The 15,829-nt window shown below is 48.2% G+C and overlaps 1 protein-coding gene across 1 annotated transcript in view; it reads right to left on the reverse strand.

The window, feature by feature from the left end:
* Nucleotides 1-7,111: 7,111 nt before the first annotated feature.
* LOC144138755 (E3 ubiquitin-protein ligase MIB2-like) overlaps nt 7,112-15,829 on the reverse strand; it is an 81,341-nt gene continuing 72,623 nt past the window's right edge. The window contains exons 20-21 of the mRNA XM_077671167.1: nt 12,676-12,743; nt 7,112-7,568 (exon numbers count right to left, since the gene is read on the reverse strand). Of these exons, the coding sequence (XP_077527293.1) occupies nt 7,324-7,568; nt 12,676-12,743 (313 nt within the window). The 3' untranslated portion in view covers nt 7,112-7,323. The remainder of the gene's footprint in view (nt 7,569-12,675; nt 12,744-15,829) is intronic.

The following is a 15,829-nucleotide window of genomic DNA, read 5'->3' on the forward strand; positions in this document are numbered from 1 at the left end:
CTGAAAAAGATTGGAAAACGCGCCTTGCAACAGTCAATGAGGATCACGTCAAGCCTGATACCTGTAGTTCCAAACATCACACCCCGCTGATGGCCTACTCGGGTGGCGTCGTTTATTCGACACCGCTTAAAGGAGCCATGAAAAGAAAATACAACTTCGTGTAATTTGAAAGAACTAGGATTCAGTATCTCACTCAGCTCCATTACAGCCCCAAAAGATGTTTTTTTAACGAAAAAAAAAGCAAGAAGTATTTAAAAACTTTCAAATTTTGCGCCACAGTGACGTGTTATGAGCAAGACTGACGTCATACGGGCCAACAATAAAAAATAATTTTCAGTGCGTTAACTGCCCGTTAGCATTCAAGTGATGCGGTCAAATGGAACTAGAGGCCCCATTACAGACGTCCAGTCATGTGTCGCCGCAACAGGTCAGTTAGGCGGCCGCCAATAGCACAAACAAGGTTCCGTGACGTCAGAGAAAAGTTGCGGGAAATTGGCTAGGGGGTCGCGACTGCTTCACACGTTTTCTTTAATATCTCCGTTATTTGTTCGAAGACTGCGATGATATTAGTATCATTGTTATTGGGACAAAGCAGTCTTTCTAATAAATCCAACTTGCATTTTGTCTTCATGGTTCCTTTAAGAAGTGGAATAAAAGGTATATCGGCGAAACAGGAAAGTGTGTCAATGACAGATTGCGCAAGCATTGCGATAACGTAGAAAAGTTACGTAATGGGCATCTAGGAGCACAATGTGACGATTGTGGTTGCTGTCTTGGCTTAAAAAATGCTCCATAATTTATAACAGTAAGAATCGAATCACAAGGGACATTGTTGAACCGTACATGATTTATTCTAACAAACAAACGTGTGTCAGCTACCCATCAGTTCCGCTAACCGATCGAAAGATTGTTATTTTTTTCTGGTAACAGCAGGTGAGCTGCAGTAACGGCTTGAAGTGTCTAAGCCTTTGTTCCTTCATCCCTGTTTCAGTCCTTTGTTGCAACAGAATTCTCCATATGAGTTATTTCGTACTTTAAACACCTGTTGTTAGTCGCCGCTGTGTCCCGTCTACGCCTCGTCCTCGTCTCTTAGCGCTGTTCCAAGGGGGTGTAAATACATCTATCCAGACGCCGCCCAGTTAAAGGTATGTTGCCGCACGGCTCAGTGTCGTGGTTGCCAGCATTCTTATTGGCAGGCCACGTATGGCTCATTGATCGATATATTCCGATTTAGAAAGTTCCAAGGTGATATGAGCAAACCCGTTTCGGGCTAAAGTGTTTTAGATGATGCTTGTAATTTGAGATAGAAAAAAATATATTCAGTAAAAACCGGTTGTATGTCCTTTGAAACGTGCGTTGTACCATACATGGTGGGACTGGTCAGGAGCGCTTGAATGAGTTGCAACCGTGATACTCACGGAGAGAGAGAGAGAAACTTTATTTTGGAGCCGGCGTCTGAAAGACTGCTCGGCTTCTTGCTCATGGAATCCGGGGAGTTGGGCGCAGACCTTTCAGATGACCTTTCTTAACCGTGTGATTGGAAGATAGCTTTGCGGTGGGAGAGCGCCTCCGTAAATGTCAACTCGTATGGGAATGTCATGTATTCACAGAGTTGCCATTTGCGAGGCCGGTGCAGTCGATATGGGGAAGGACGGGTGACAGGTATCTTGGAGACGCGTCCGCATGGTATGTTACAAAGGACGAGTATTGAGGATTTGTGGGGTGCACGCGAGAGGCCTCTCTGCTGTAGATATTCGAACAAGTAGTGACTTTCTTGCTGGGCATTGCCGTACTATTATCCGGATGAGCGGTGTTGGTCAGCATTGTTAGGTCATTGGCACAAAAGACGTGGCGAAGATTGAACACCGAAGAGAGTTTGGCTGCAGTTAAAAGAGGCCGTTAGTCAAAACTATTGTCCGGGTGAGCTAGTGTTGGTCAGTATTGTTAAGTCAGTGGCACAGAAAACGCAGCGAAGATGGAGCATAAAAGTGTTTGGCTGCAGTTAAACGAGGCCGGTAGTCAATAGTAAAGGATGTGGGGATCGCGACTTTCACGCAAACACCTTTCTGGCTAGCTTCCCATCGTGGCCGGCGTGCACACGCGCCTCGCTCACGCGACGGGAACCATACGGGAGGGCGCCAGCGACCGGACGGTTTGTTGTCGCCCTGGTGGAGGCGTTGACCCTTTTCCCCTCTGCCTTACTCGAGAACCAGTTCTTCCTCGATAATAGCGCCACCAAAAGGCAAGGTGTGGTGGGTTGTCCGATGACGTGAGGACGCTCTCTTGTCTTGGGGATCCGGTAGCGCGCGGGCGTTTCGGCGCGCTGGTCCTGACCTGGGGAACGCGCCACTATGGGACGCGTCCGGCCGAGCAGGGAGACTGCAATCGCGCCCGCAAACGCAGCGCTCCGCTGCTCGGGTATGCCATCGGTGAGTCGAACCATCTCGATCTCTAGCGTTGTTTAATGCCTCGCTCCCAGTGTTTCCGTTATGGCCTACGGTTAGTCTGCATGCAGTGTATTTGATTTGCACTTTGCAATAAATGCTGCCATTGATGTTTTGCCCTCGCCGCCTCCTGCCTTTGTCTGTCTCCGCAAACAACGGACTCGTCCGCAGCCGGCGCTCGCAAGGCATGTTTGCTGAGCGCGATGGTTGCGGGGTGGGAAATCACTAGTGTGTGAAATATAGAACCCCACATCTGGCGCCCCAACGTGAAGCCTTGTTTGCGGAGACGAGCAGGAGGCACGGCAGCATCCTTTGTTCTGGCGTCGGATGATCCGAGCACAGACAGACTTCAGGCCTAACTGATTGGAACGAATTATTACCAGAGGCAAACTTTCCTGAGAGTGAGGCGAATTATTTATTTCTGTGGCGTTTTTAATTTATTGAGAGCCTAGTTTGCTGCAATCGTGTATGTGGCAGGACATCGCTGCCAGTTAACACGTGGTCTCCGAATTTTTGTCGGGACGTTGTTGTTTATGGAAACGAGGGTTTCCGAGTTTGCATCCACGCGAGGCCGGGAGTCCGCGCCGTTGTGTCAGCCGGGAGTGAGTGTGTACGGAAGCTGATTTGGGTCCGAGTTTTTCTTTTATGTTTTGTCGACTCCGGGAGTCGAGGCTCTGGGAGCCGTGACCGGGCCACGTGGGCCGCAAAAGGCTAGCTGGTATTGCAGCCTGGCACGGGCGCTCCGATACCGCTGATTACGGTAGGCGCCGTTCGCTCCTAAGCTGCTTGTGTTGCAGCGAGCGTGTAGGACCCTAACAAAGCAGACGTCTCCTCACGGCTGCACGTACGGGCACGTTCGGGGTTTCTTTCGTTTGGTCTGTTTTATTTTGGTGTGTTTTTGGATGCGGGTCGTTTGCCGAAGTGAGTGACCCGAAGGCTTTCACAGCCGGTCCTCCCGGAGAAGGCACGACCTTGGGAAATATGTGAGGGCGCACAAGGCGCTCCCCCTCTTTTGTTGATCGCCTCGCGCGAGAGAAAGGAATCTCTCCCGCCTCAAGAAAAACAGTTGCCTTGACCCCTCGCTGCTTGGAAAACTGCTTTCCCCAGCGTAGCTGTTTTTGTTGTCGCTCCACGCGGGCGATCGGACTGAAGGGGGACCTCATCCTTCTTCCACTGACGGGGAGAATTACGCGAGGCAAACTTTGAGCCCGCTGATTGTAACGTCGCAGGAGACCTCTTGTTCGCCTCGAGAGACCAAGCTGTGTTCACGTAAACTAAGCGCCAGTGTGTTGAAACGTATTTCAGCATTTTTACGCAAGCGGTGTTCATGTGTGTGAACATGCAGCTGTCGTTGGGAGCAAATACTGTTTCCGCGTTCATGTGTATGAATGAAGTGTTACTGATGCGAGCAAATACTGCTTTCGCATTTGTGTGGTTAAGCATCGCGCCGGGCGGTTGATGCGACCGTGTGTATTCTTTGTGCCCTGTACCGTATAGGGTTAGAACAGGTCCTAGCTCTGTTGACATCTCCAGAGCGGTTGCATTGCTGACAAACTTACCATCTGAAGCGTCAGATTGTGTCACATTGTTGATGCAATCGAGTTGGTTTTCCCCCTACCCTGCACGCTGCAGCGTTAGGACACTTTGGCGTGCTCTGTTGACGTTAACAAGCATGTAGTTATGCCGATGCCATGGCAATTGTGATATTCGACATAGAACCAAGTAATGAATGGGATTAAAGGGCTACTGCAGCCTGTTTTTCCTGCCCTATACATTGTAGGGTTTGGACTATTTATTGGGCTTTGTTGACCTTAACAGAGCGATGGCAATGCTGACAATTTGGCAGTTGTCATTGGGATCGCGCTACAAAGGCGGTGCTATGGGAGAGCTAGTTTTTCTGCCGTACACTGAAGGTGCGGGGAGTTTCTTTGTGCAGCTAAGCCACCACATGGTAAGCTAAGCTAAGGCTTGGACCACATGACGGAGCGTGTTTATGCTGCTGTCTACTGTTCCGGGCGAGCTGCCGAGCCTGCTGAAGCGGTGCGGTGCGGCATGCCGCCACCAGCCTGGCTGAGAGAGTCGGCAGTCTCTGGTCGCTCGGCGGCCACGGACCATCACGGATGTGCCGCCACTTGAGCAACGCTTGCTTGGGTTGGCTGGTGCGATTCTTGCCGGAGCTACCTGCCTGCAGACATCAGCGGGCGACGACCGGGCCTGCTGGTACACTACCAGCAGTGGCATTGAACGAGTGGAAGCCGGCGTAGGCAACACGATGCAGTGACTAACGATTTAATCGACGAAAGAACTTTTCCTCGCCTCTAGTCCTGTAGTCAGCTCTCACCGGCGTACGCAAGGAATTTAGGAGGGAGGGATGTGGGGATCGCGACTTTCACGCGAACCCCTTTCTGGCTAGCTTCCCATTGCGGCCGGCGTGCACACGCGTCTCGCTCACGCGACGGGAACCGTACGGGAGGGCGCCAGCGACCGGACGGTTTGTTGTCGCCCTGGTGGAGGCGTTGACCCTTTTCCCCTCTGCCTTACCCGAGAACCAGTTCTTTCTCGATACCAGCGCCACCAAAAGGCGAGGTGTGGTGGGTTGTCGCATGACGAGAGGACGGTCTCTTGTCTTGGGGATCCGGTAGCGCGCGGACGTTTCAGCGCGCTGGTCCTGACCTGGGGAACGCGCCACAATGGGACGCGTCCGGGCGAGCTGGGAGACTGCAACCGCACTCGCACTCCGCAGCGCTCTGCTGCTCCGGTATGCTATCGGTGAGTCGAACCATCTCGATCTCTAGCGTTGTTTAATGTCTCGCTCCCAGTGTTACCGTTATGGCCTACGATCAGTCTGTATGCAGTGCATTTGGTTTGCACTTTGCAATAAATGCTGCCATTGATGTTTTTCCCTCGCCGCCTCCTGCCTTTGTCTGTCTCCGCAAACAACGGACCCGTCCGCAGCCGGCGCTCGCTTGGCATGTTTGCTGAGCGCGATGGCTGCGGGGTGGGAAATCACTAGTGTGTGAAATATAGAACCCCACAAGGAAAAGGCTTATTATTGTTGGGAGTCAATAGCCTTTGTCGAGAAGCATATTGATTAAAACCTCGTCGCATACAGACACCCATGTGGGACTCTTTCTCGAGTCGCAGTAAAGACATAGCTGAAAAAATTGAAATGGTTTGTATTCTAAACTGAAACGAAGAATAATAAACCATTGTTATGTTTTAAAAGAATGCGTCGACATAACCTAAAAGGCCGTGTTCGCTGTAGAAAAAAATTGCTGGACTTTCACAACCTCAATTACTAATGCTCGTAACCAGGCCGTTACTGAAAAACGCACGATGCAACCCTAAGCCACTGAGGCCGAATCGCAAATCCGTATTTTAGTTTTATTCGACAATAATGCAGGTCAATAATGTGACCAAAGCAGGAGTGGGTACAACGTAGAAGAGACGAAAAATTCGCGTAAAACAGTCCCACATTGGCGAGAAGGAATAAAGCTTTTGTCCCCAAATTTTAATAAGACAAATGTTTTTCTAACGCAGTTATGAAATTGGAACAATGAATAATTATGCAGGAAGGGAATTCCAATATTCCATTGTGCGAGCAAAGAAACTGTACTTATAGCAGTTGCTGAAGAAAATGAAAACAATGTTTTAGGAAAAACAAAAGTGGAGCTAGCGGGGGTTTATGCATGCGGCCAGGCTTCTCAGCCCCACTGTGCGAGAGGTGTCCGCTGGACTGCGGCTGTCCAATGTGCCAGTAAGTATATAGAAACAAGTTATAACTACAACCGCACCGTGGTTTTTTTTCCAAGAGCAATTTTCTAACACGAATTATTTTTTTATTAGTAATTCTACTTTGCTCTGCCTTTTTTTATTTTTACGAATGCATAAAAAGGCCCAGGTTACATCGTAATCTGGAAGTTTTTTTCCCGTGGAAGGTACACGTGTGGCTATAGTGTCTTTTAATGCTGCTCATTTTGTGGGAGGTGGAAATAAAGCAGTTTTCACCATTATCCCAAATGCTACAGGTTACCTTTGCGGAATACGCCAAAAATTAGTGCGAAAGCAAACTTCAGTACCTAATTTTTATGCCAGGCGTCCGCTATCACAAGCCCAATATGAGAAAAAGTAACATTTCCCTGCTTTTTCGTAGCCATTTTTGGTAGTGAATGTCCCCATATGTTGATTGTGTTCACTGTTCAAACAAATTGGAAACGCGTGGCTTAGCAATACTGAAGAAGGGCATTTGGAAACCTGAAACTAGGCGGCAAAAATCTTTGCGCTTACTGGTGATTTTGTGAAGAAAAAGGGCGCTTCTCCAGTAGGCCAAGTAAAATAGTAAATACAAAGAAGCAACTGTAATGCCCCTAGCAAAATAGCAGTGATGGGATAGTCTTCTTGACGTTTTGTACTACATAAAGACACATTAAAATCAGTCGAGATGCAAAGTGGCCCAATATATATTCATTTCTATGCTTCCCCCCCCCCCCCCCGAAAACCATATTTATTTATTTATTCAGGTTACCCCTAAAGGCCTTCTAGAAGAGGGTATTACATAGGGGGGGGGGGGGAGGGGGCAATACCATATGGTGTGTAAACTACAACAACAAAAAAACGAAAAAAAAACAGAAAAAAAAGCAGTACAACAAGATACAATGCACCGTAACAACTACAAAACGCAAACCATGAATACGGGCAGCAATTACATGGCGTTATACAATAGTTAAGAAAAAAAAAGGCCCAGCTTTAAACGAAGCCCCCTCCTTTATTTCCTGCCCTTTATTTTACCCTTCAGGCTAGCACCTGGAAGGATTGAAGTCACAAATTCGAAGGTATATTGTAACACTGGAGATGACCTGCGCGTAGTTTTTATGACCAACTAGTAAAGAGCAATCCTGCTAGTTATGGGTTTACGGCACCAAGGACACGTCTGGAAATGTCTAGCACACTGCGCACAAGCACGATGTCCGCAACTGAAGGCCACATCCCGGGGCCTCTCGCAGCAGACTCCACACACGTAGACGTCCTCCATCTCCTGGTACTTCAACGTCATTTCCCTGAGGCTTGCCCTCAGTCTCTTTGCCAGGCCGATCTCTGCTGGTGCGCCGCTGCTGTTCGTTGGGCCTGTAGGAAACAGAAACAAACGGACGGGGTTGGATTTCGCGGATTTTTCGGAGCTTCTCAAGTGTCATAAACAGTGTCAAAAATCAATTCTACTGAGTCGCACTACTTTCATAGGTTATGTGATGACTACATGGCTTTCAACTACGGGCAGTCTTCTGAGTGGCAATATCCTAGTATATGTAACCTAACATAAAACATACCTTTGAACCTCATGAATACGGGCCTAGGGGTTGCCTGAGGGAGAAAGCATGTTGTCTTCAAGCAAATACCTGCACTGACGTTGGTGTGTAAGAGACTGAGAAAAGGCATTCCATTATGTCGCGAAAATCAAGATAGTAGAACACCGTAAAATGTAGTAGACGATCAGCATGATGAGATAAACAAGAAAGTCCTTTCTATGCACGAAGGAACCGTTAAGTGTGTAAAATATCAACTACACCCTTGTCACGAGGACAACAATGGGGGAAGGCGAAGCATTCCTAAATCAAGTCGAACACCAAAGGAACCAACCTAGGAGGTATTATGATCTCTAGTGCTATATTAATAGCGGCATTTTATGGATGTTTAATTTTGCCCGTCAGTGCACCCCTCTCGAAATCCACAGTGCTTCTATTGCGACAGATTGGTGCAATTGTGTCTAGGTCGGCTTCACAACACGGCAGAGCGTGTTTCGATTTCACGAATGGGAAGCGTTTCAACTTTCCTTCACTTCCTCACAATCACCATCTTCGTAAAAGAAAGTTGGCTTTCGCGAAGTGCGTTTTGGGTGGACTGCATACATCACTGAGAAGCTGAAAGCTCCGTTTAAAAACGAACCTGAGAGCGAAAAACAGACTTGTTTTGGAATATTTATACCAAACATCGTGCTTTTGGTAGACTGTGACAGGAGAATGCGGAAATAGATTGCAGATTCCTATAATCTTTGACGTATTTTTATCGGTGGACGCGTACGTTGTTTTTTAATAGCCAACTGAGACTCTCAAGCCTACCTCCTGCTATGCTTTCTCACACTGAAATTGCGGCCTTTCTTCAAGAGCGAGCAGGGCACCATTCATGCCATTTGCTAAGTGTATCTTCACGAGATGACAACAAGGACAGAAGTGCGGCATAACGGTGCGGGCCCACCACCTGAACAATAGAAACTGTGCCATGACCGCCTTGTAAATATCGGGAATACATCCTCCACAGTTCCATGGCTAGTGTCCCCCCCCCCCTCCCCGCGTAACGTCTTTGGAGAAGTTTGCGTTGTGATCATCACCATCATGACCTCAGCCTGGCACTGTTGGGTCTGCATGTTTGTATTTAGAGCATTTGTAAATCTCGAGGCATTTTTTTCGGTAACAATGTGTGATGGCAGATTACTCCATTCTATCGCGGTTCGAGGTAGGTATGATTGAGCAAATGCGAGTGAACGACACGTGATGCGTTTTATTTTGTGTGGCTTCTGGCGACGTGGGAAGATCGCTAAAGGTTCACACATGAAATCATTATCAAGAGAAGTATGTTGGTAAAGCTTGTGAAATAGCGTTAAATGAGATACACAGCGAAGACGGGATAAAGATTCTACCTCGGCGCGATTTTTGAATACTGTTACACTGGTGTGACGTGACTAATCCGAATAGATGAAGCGTGCAGCACAGCCATGCAGGGTTTCCAAATCAGTTTTTAGGTATGCATGATGACGATCCCATATGACTGAAGCGTACTCTGTTTTAGAGTGTATTCGTGTTGTGTATGTCAGTTTGTGTAAGTGGGCAGGAGCATAATTAAGGTTGACCAAAACAGGGTTTTGGACAAGCATACCAAAAATTGCTGGGAATGATTGGTCTGCTGAAGGAGACAAACTGCGGGGAACGTGGTGTTGGAATATGACTGTCACTACAGATGTATAACTTCGGAATTGCGGCTTGTCGAAGACTTAGGGTTTTATAACACCACAAGGTAAACTGAACTGAAAGGGTGTAAAACAAGATTGATAGAATGGAGGGGGGAGCACGGAAAGGGATGAATATAGCGCAGCACAGCTGCCTGCTGCCACAAGCAAAATGTTGGTTGCACGAGCAGCTGATGGCATTAATAAAATTAAACAGTATTATAACATAGACATCTGAGCTTTTTGATGAGGGGGCAAATATCATCGCCATAATATTTAGGAGGAGAATCATTACCAATCTGTTTATCAATGGAGGGCCTCGGGTAGAATTTTTTCTTGTAAGTTATGTGTCAAAAACCCTGAACTCAACATACATAGCGTACAACAACTTCTGGCTGATATGTTTTAAACGTTGCCTGTTTTAATTCAAATATTTTACCTCGCTATGTTTTCAACACCTAGGAGAAAGCTTCTTAAAGGGGTCCTGAAATGCCTTCCGCCGATGCATGGATGTACATGTAACCAAATAAAGCAATGTATTAGCAATCTCCTCCTGCAAGAATTTTGTTATAGCGATGAGTATTAGCTGAGAAATCGTAAATAAAAAACCGCGAATTATCGTCGCGCCGTATTTCCTCCTCCTTTCAACTGTTTCTTCGCTGTTGGCCTCCCCTCCCATGATGCTCCGCTCCTCAGCGGTGACGTACTTCCGCTATTGCGCTCCCACAGACTGCCGTCTGCTACGGGCCAGCTCTTTCGGCTTTTTCATCTCTGTAAACACCATGGACACAGGCTGGAAAAGCGAACGAATGACCTGGCCGCATGTGTGCGGCCTGGCCTTGCCCTTTCGCGGTGTACGTAGCTGCAGTTGGTATTGGCGGCGAACTCGCAGCCGCGTGGGGAGAAACGTTCGCTCGTTCCCTTTGGTGCACCGCGCACTGTTTATACAAAAAGCGCGGTCTCAGATGTGGCCCCGCTGGTGCCGGGTGTTATTTTGCGGTGGTTGTAATTCCTACTACCCGCGGCATGTGAAAACAGACATTTTGAACCGACACAGAGCCCGTGCACAAAACGCGCCGGATCGGATCGCTCTATCAGCGGCGATGAACGTGAAGGCGAAGAGCAAACCAACGCTGCACTCGATCAGCGAGAACCCGTGTTCTGACAAGCTGCACCCATGTGTTGCATTCAACACTGACGGGAAAGCGTTTGTTTGCACTCGTTTGGATAGTCGTAAAATGTCCAAACACTCCGGCACTCCGCTAGCAGATCAGCCGGCGAGACATTTCGGAAAACATTTGACAGATGGCGCCGTATGCATTAGTGTGTCGCTACGCAAAACTGATGAGACGCTCTACTAAAACTCCCATCGCGGTGTCACGTAGCGGGACGCAAAAATTTAGCGTTTAGCGTATGCAAAGGCTACAAACGCTGTACTAAAACTCTATTAGCAGCAAAATAGCGTGCGTATGTGAAACCGCTTGCGTTTACAAAGCTGCACGCCGAGCGCGTACGTTTCAAACCTAGTGACATCGTTTAAATACACTGGCAAGCACAGTGTAACGTAGTCAGATATCAACCGTATGCTCAGGCGACAAGCAAGAGCTTGTTTTATGTGGGGCGGAGATTGCGCATAAAGGCCCGTTCGCACTTGCGACGAAAGCGAGTGAGAGCGGCAGGAATTCCGTCGCTTTGTCGCGCGACGATTGTTTTTGTCGAATGGTCGGGACAAATTTTGGTTGCGCGACAGAATTCCCGTCGCTTTCGCTCGCTTTCGTCGCAAGCGGGAATGGAAAGTTCTGCCGCTGCCGTCTGCTACGCAGCTCGGAGGTAACCGTAACCGTGCGATCTGCTCGGGCCGGATGAACGCGCACACTCCCGCACGGCAGCGCCCCAAGCGGCAGACGGCCGCGTACATCGCTCCCGGCGCCCGCCTGGAGCCCGCCCTCGGCACACTAGCCAGTATATTTCAGGCACTATAATGGAGGAAAGATTTTTTGCTTCCGATGAACCTAGTTCTTTGCCCCTGTGTTTTTAAATACGTGAAGTGGTTAGCACGTCGTCCTCACGCAGCTCTGTATCGTCGTAGCATCGCTGATTGTCCGAACGAAGCTTGCAGCTAAGACAATGCAGCGACCGAAGCTGTGTGTGTGTGTGTTCATCGCCTCCTGTGTGTTGTGGACGCGTTCGTTTCGCGATGAAATGCGACATTGTACTTCTGCGGGTGGATAGTGCTTCCCATGGTCTGGATTATCTTTCTCAAACGACGTACCACTCAACCTCGCATGGGGTATGTGCAGTGTGCCTGGCTAAAAGCCTTCTCGCTTGCGCGCCAGAGTTGTGACTTGCTGCTCGTCCCCGCAAACCGGGTGTGAGGTGAGTGCCGCATTTACGACGGCCAGGAGGAGGCAACTCATCGTCTGTCAATCGCGGTTCAGACTTGCAACGCATGTTGTGTCGTTGCGTTCGTTCGAAACGCATCTCTAGATTGTTTTGAAGTTGAATAAAATGTACGCGTCAAACACGGGCATTCGGCTCAGGGCGTTCTCTGCGATTGCACCAAAGAAGTGCCACTGGACTTTCTTTATGGTACGTACTCACGTAAGATAAAATCCACGTCGTGTTATCGCCGTGTTGCATTCAATACAAACGGTTAAGCGTTTGTTTACACTTGTTTCGTTTGTCGTAAAATGTCAAAGCACTCCGGCACTCCGCTGGCAGATCAGCCGGCGAGCCGACGCTGAGCAGACGACTCATCTCTTTGCCGGAAGTGCGTGAAAAAGCCGCCCAATAGCAGGATGTCTAGCTCATGACGAACATCTGGGAATCGATGATGTAGACATGTGAAGATGGCGGCGTCCAAAAACACGAAGGAAAGGGTGAGAAAAAAGCGACAAACTTTGCAACAAAAGTGTGAGCTTTCCGTTGCGCGTAAAAGAGTAATACTTGGCACAGGTGACGTTGGCGACCCAATCTAGCGATTGCGCTAGTTCATTTAGTGTGCTCAAAATGCCTTTCAGGGCCCCTTTAAAATACCTAGCGTTGGAGCAACGAGAGTACTAACTTGGTAGAAGGGTGTACCCTAGGTAGAAGGGCAAATGAAGTTATGCTGTGTTATACCTTTGCTGAATAGCCGAGGCAGCAGTTTGCGAGTTTTACTTTCAGCTCACTAAAGCTTCAGAGCCAAACCGGACGGCTTTGCGATAGGTTAATAAGCTTGAAAAAGAGAAATACCGTTTCCAGAAGGTGCACCTCCACATGCTCCCCGAATGGGACTGCCCAGTTCCAAATCGGCTCCTCCGCTGGAAAAAAAATCCACATGAGTTGGTGGTTGCCGCATGGTAGCATTCTATTAAAATATGTACTCAACACCCAAGCAAGGTGCGTGCTGCAAGAATGAACACACAATGCCCAGACCGCACTCGCGCTCAAAAGAAAAATTTCACCCGGTACACTGAAGGCAACCTAAAGACGCCCTCCGGCTAACTCTCGAAACACTATCGGCGGGAAATTCCAACGATCAAGAAATACTCTTTTGGGCTAAAGTAAAACGAATGTACAGATTTACCAGACATAAAAATATAGCTCCCTACAAGCATTTCGGCGTCAACTCATGTTACAGCAGCGCAGCTGCTGATGGCACCAACACTTCTGAGCGAAGCGGTCGGTACAATCTTGTGGAGGCCACCACGCGACCAGCAACACTCTGGTAACGGGTAAGGCGAACGCTGCTAAAGGGACAGAAGGGACTGCCGATGCTGTGGTAACGCGGACTGGCAAAGCTGAGAATCCACCGTAGTTTAGCCCACCGCTACGCAAGCGTGATTGGTGTTGTAGCATGTGAGCTCGGTAATATGTGTTTGCGTTGCTTCATCAAACAACTCACGACAAAAAGTTAGCTGAGCGACGATGTCATCATAACACCAAGAGAACAAGGAATCACGCCGTATTTGTGCCGAAGAAGGAGCTCCGGACACTTTTGTGCCAAAACCCTGGAGCAATGCGCATGAAACAAATGTCTCCAGTGTATTTTGTTTCATTACACCCACCCCCTCGAACCACTGAAAACTTATCGTAAGACTTCCGGCGAAGCAAGAACAGAGAAAAGCGCTAATTTAGTGACTTCGACACAAATCCTCTATGACGAATCTAATTTGGTCTTTTCCCCCTTGGGTCTCCTAAAAAAACGCTGTTTCCACCTTCGGCAGTCAGAATACAACTCCCCAAGCCTGAACACTCTTTTGGTCAATCCTGTGCATGCGTTCTTTATTCTTTTTCTTGTCAGTGAGTGGCCTGCTTTGCCAGAGGGCGTCACATTAGGTGTGTTACAACAATTATTTTCAATCTCAGGTAACAGATTTAGTTGATTCTTGGTGAAGTTTAGTACACGTTGCTTCCAACTGTGCGCGATAAACAGCCTCTGATGCTTAATCCATCGTCACCCAAAAACCTGACAAGGCCCCCTGAAAACACGACCATAGACAGACGAGCTAGGCATTGTGCATTGCCGCAAGCAAATTTTCGTACGCGGCGATGGCTACTAGTTCTGGACACAAATCAAGTTTCAAAAATTTGATTGGTTTAGAGGTGAAGAACGTTAGGGGCTCGGACTGCCGGCGTCTGATGTCGTCGTCATCTCATGTTCTCTTTTCTTGTAGTTACGGTACTAAAGCAACGGGAAACTCGTTTTCCAACGCGTCGCGGGAGAACGTTTCATCTCCATGGGCAAAAACGCGTACTAAAAGAACAAACCCGCACCATCGTTATTCAACGCCTTCCGCTAGAACGCTTTGTGCTTCAAAGACACGAGACTTTTACAGCATAGTTATCTACCTCTACCCCCAACGATTTCATCTCCGTGGGCAAAAATGTCAAGCCGCCAAGGCCTAAGACGCCGAGCTCTCCGCATACAAACCGCATTACACACTTCATCATATCTCAGAAACCGCATAAGCAATCGAAACCGCATGATACACTTATACACTGCATGCTTCGCCTCTCCCCAGGTTTCAAGTTAATGGAGATGGGCCGGGTTTTTTGCAAGCAAGGAACGACATGGCGGAAATTCTGTACTTTAACATTATAAAGTTTACTTCAACATCCACGCGGCCATATATTGCGATATATGTGAAGCCAGGCTGCTTAGGTTCTTAATGCTCGCTTTTATTTTGGCGTACATTTTTATGCATAATACATGGGCCCTCTATGTAATTCGTTTACTACTCCCTGAGCAACAGATGGGGCACATCGAGAAAATTTCATCGTCGATCCGTGTTGTTCTGTAACACGGAAGGTGATAGCACGGAACGAACGTCGCCCGATGAAAGTGCATGAAAAAAACCTGGCCATCTCCACTAACGTGAAACCGGGGGAGGGGGGGGGCGGGGGGGGTGAAGAGGTGGAATAATGGAGTGTACAAGTGTATTTTTTGCAGTGGAGATGAAATCTTTGCAGTATCGTGACTACATGGGGCCTCTCCCCTAATAGCTGCTATTTCGAGCGGACCGAGCGGCGTTAGCTAGGAGACGTCTGTCAATGCACTTCCCCACTAAATAACCTCCCTGCGTTTAACCTGCTTGGACACCGTGCAGCGCATAGGGGCGCTAACGCCTGCGCACAACACGCCACAGATTAGAGGTAAAACTTGGCGTCTCCACGGCTTCTATTGAAAAAATTTAAACGCTACGCTGATGGCGCAACGTGAGGACGGGTGGCTTGGGTACCGTTAAGACATCTGTTTACTTCCCTCGTCGTATTTTGTTAGCCTAGGGTCAAGATTCTGACGCATTCCTAAGCATGCATCATCGGACCTTCAAATAAATATTCTACCAAGCGCTCGTGTTTCGTGACCCGCACACGCCAAGAAACACTCACAATGAAGACTTTAGTTAGTTGGCCAAGATAGTGGCGAGAATAACGTATATAATCATTCTAATCTACCAGTTCTTTTTTTCTCCTTTTATTGATCCTCTGAAGCTGCAATCGCGCGCAGTTACTGAATAAAGCGGATCAGGAAGGGGCCTTTTAATGTTTATTGCATCCGCAGTGCCAGTGCGCAGGCAGCGCACGCACGCAAGACGCGGGGTTGTGTAGGCAACATTGGGTATGGTGCTTGCGCGCCAGGAACGTAAATCAAGATAGAATGCGCTAACAGAGTACATTCACTATGTCGGTAAAAACACGGACAGTGTGCAGTAGTAAGTTGGGCAAATGGTCGTGTTTTCATTTTTCGCCATTCGGACATGATTGCCATATTGCGAGTAAATCCATTCTTAAAGCAGAATTTCTACACTGCCGCTAATTACGCGGGGCCAGATTTACGACCCGAAGTGACACTCAGCCGTGGTCTTCACTAACAGCCCACGTGCTGAAGTTAGTTTGTCATAAG

The sequence above is a fragment of the Haemaphysalis longicornis genome, unplaced genomic scaffold, assembly GCF_048455015.1.
Source record: "Haemaphysalis longicornis isolate Haplotype H1 unplaced genomic scaffold, Haemaphysalis longicornis Haplotype H1 scaffold_5, whole genome shotgun sequence".
In the NCBI taxonomy this organism is placed as follows: Eukaryota; Metazoa; Arthropoda; class Arachnida; order Ixodida; family Ixodidae; genus Haemaphysalis; species Haemaphysalis longicornis.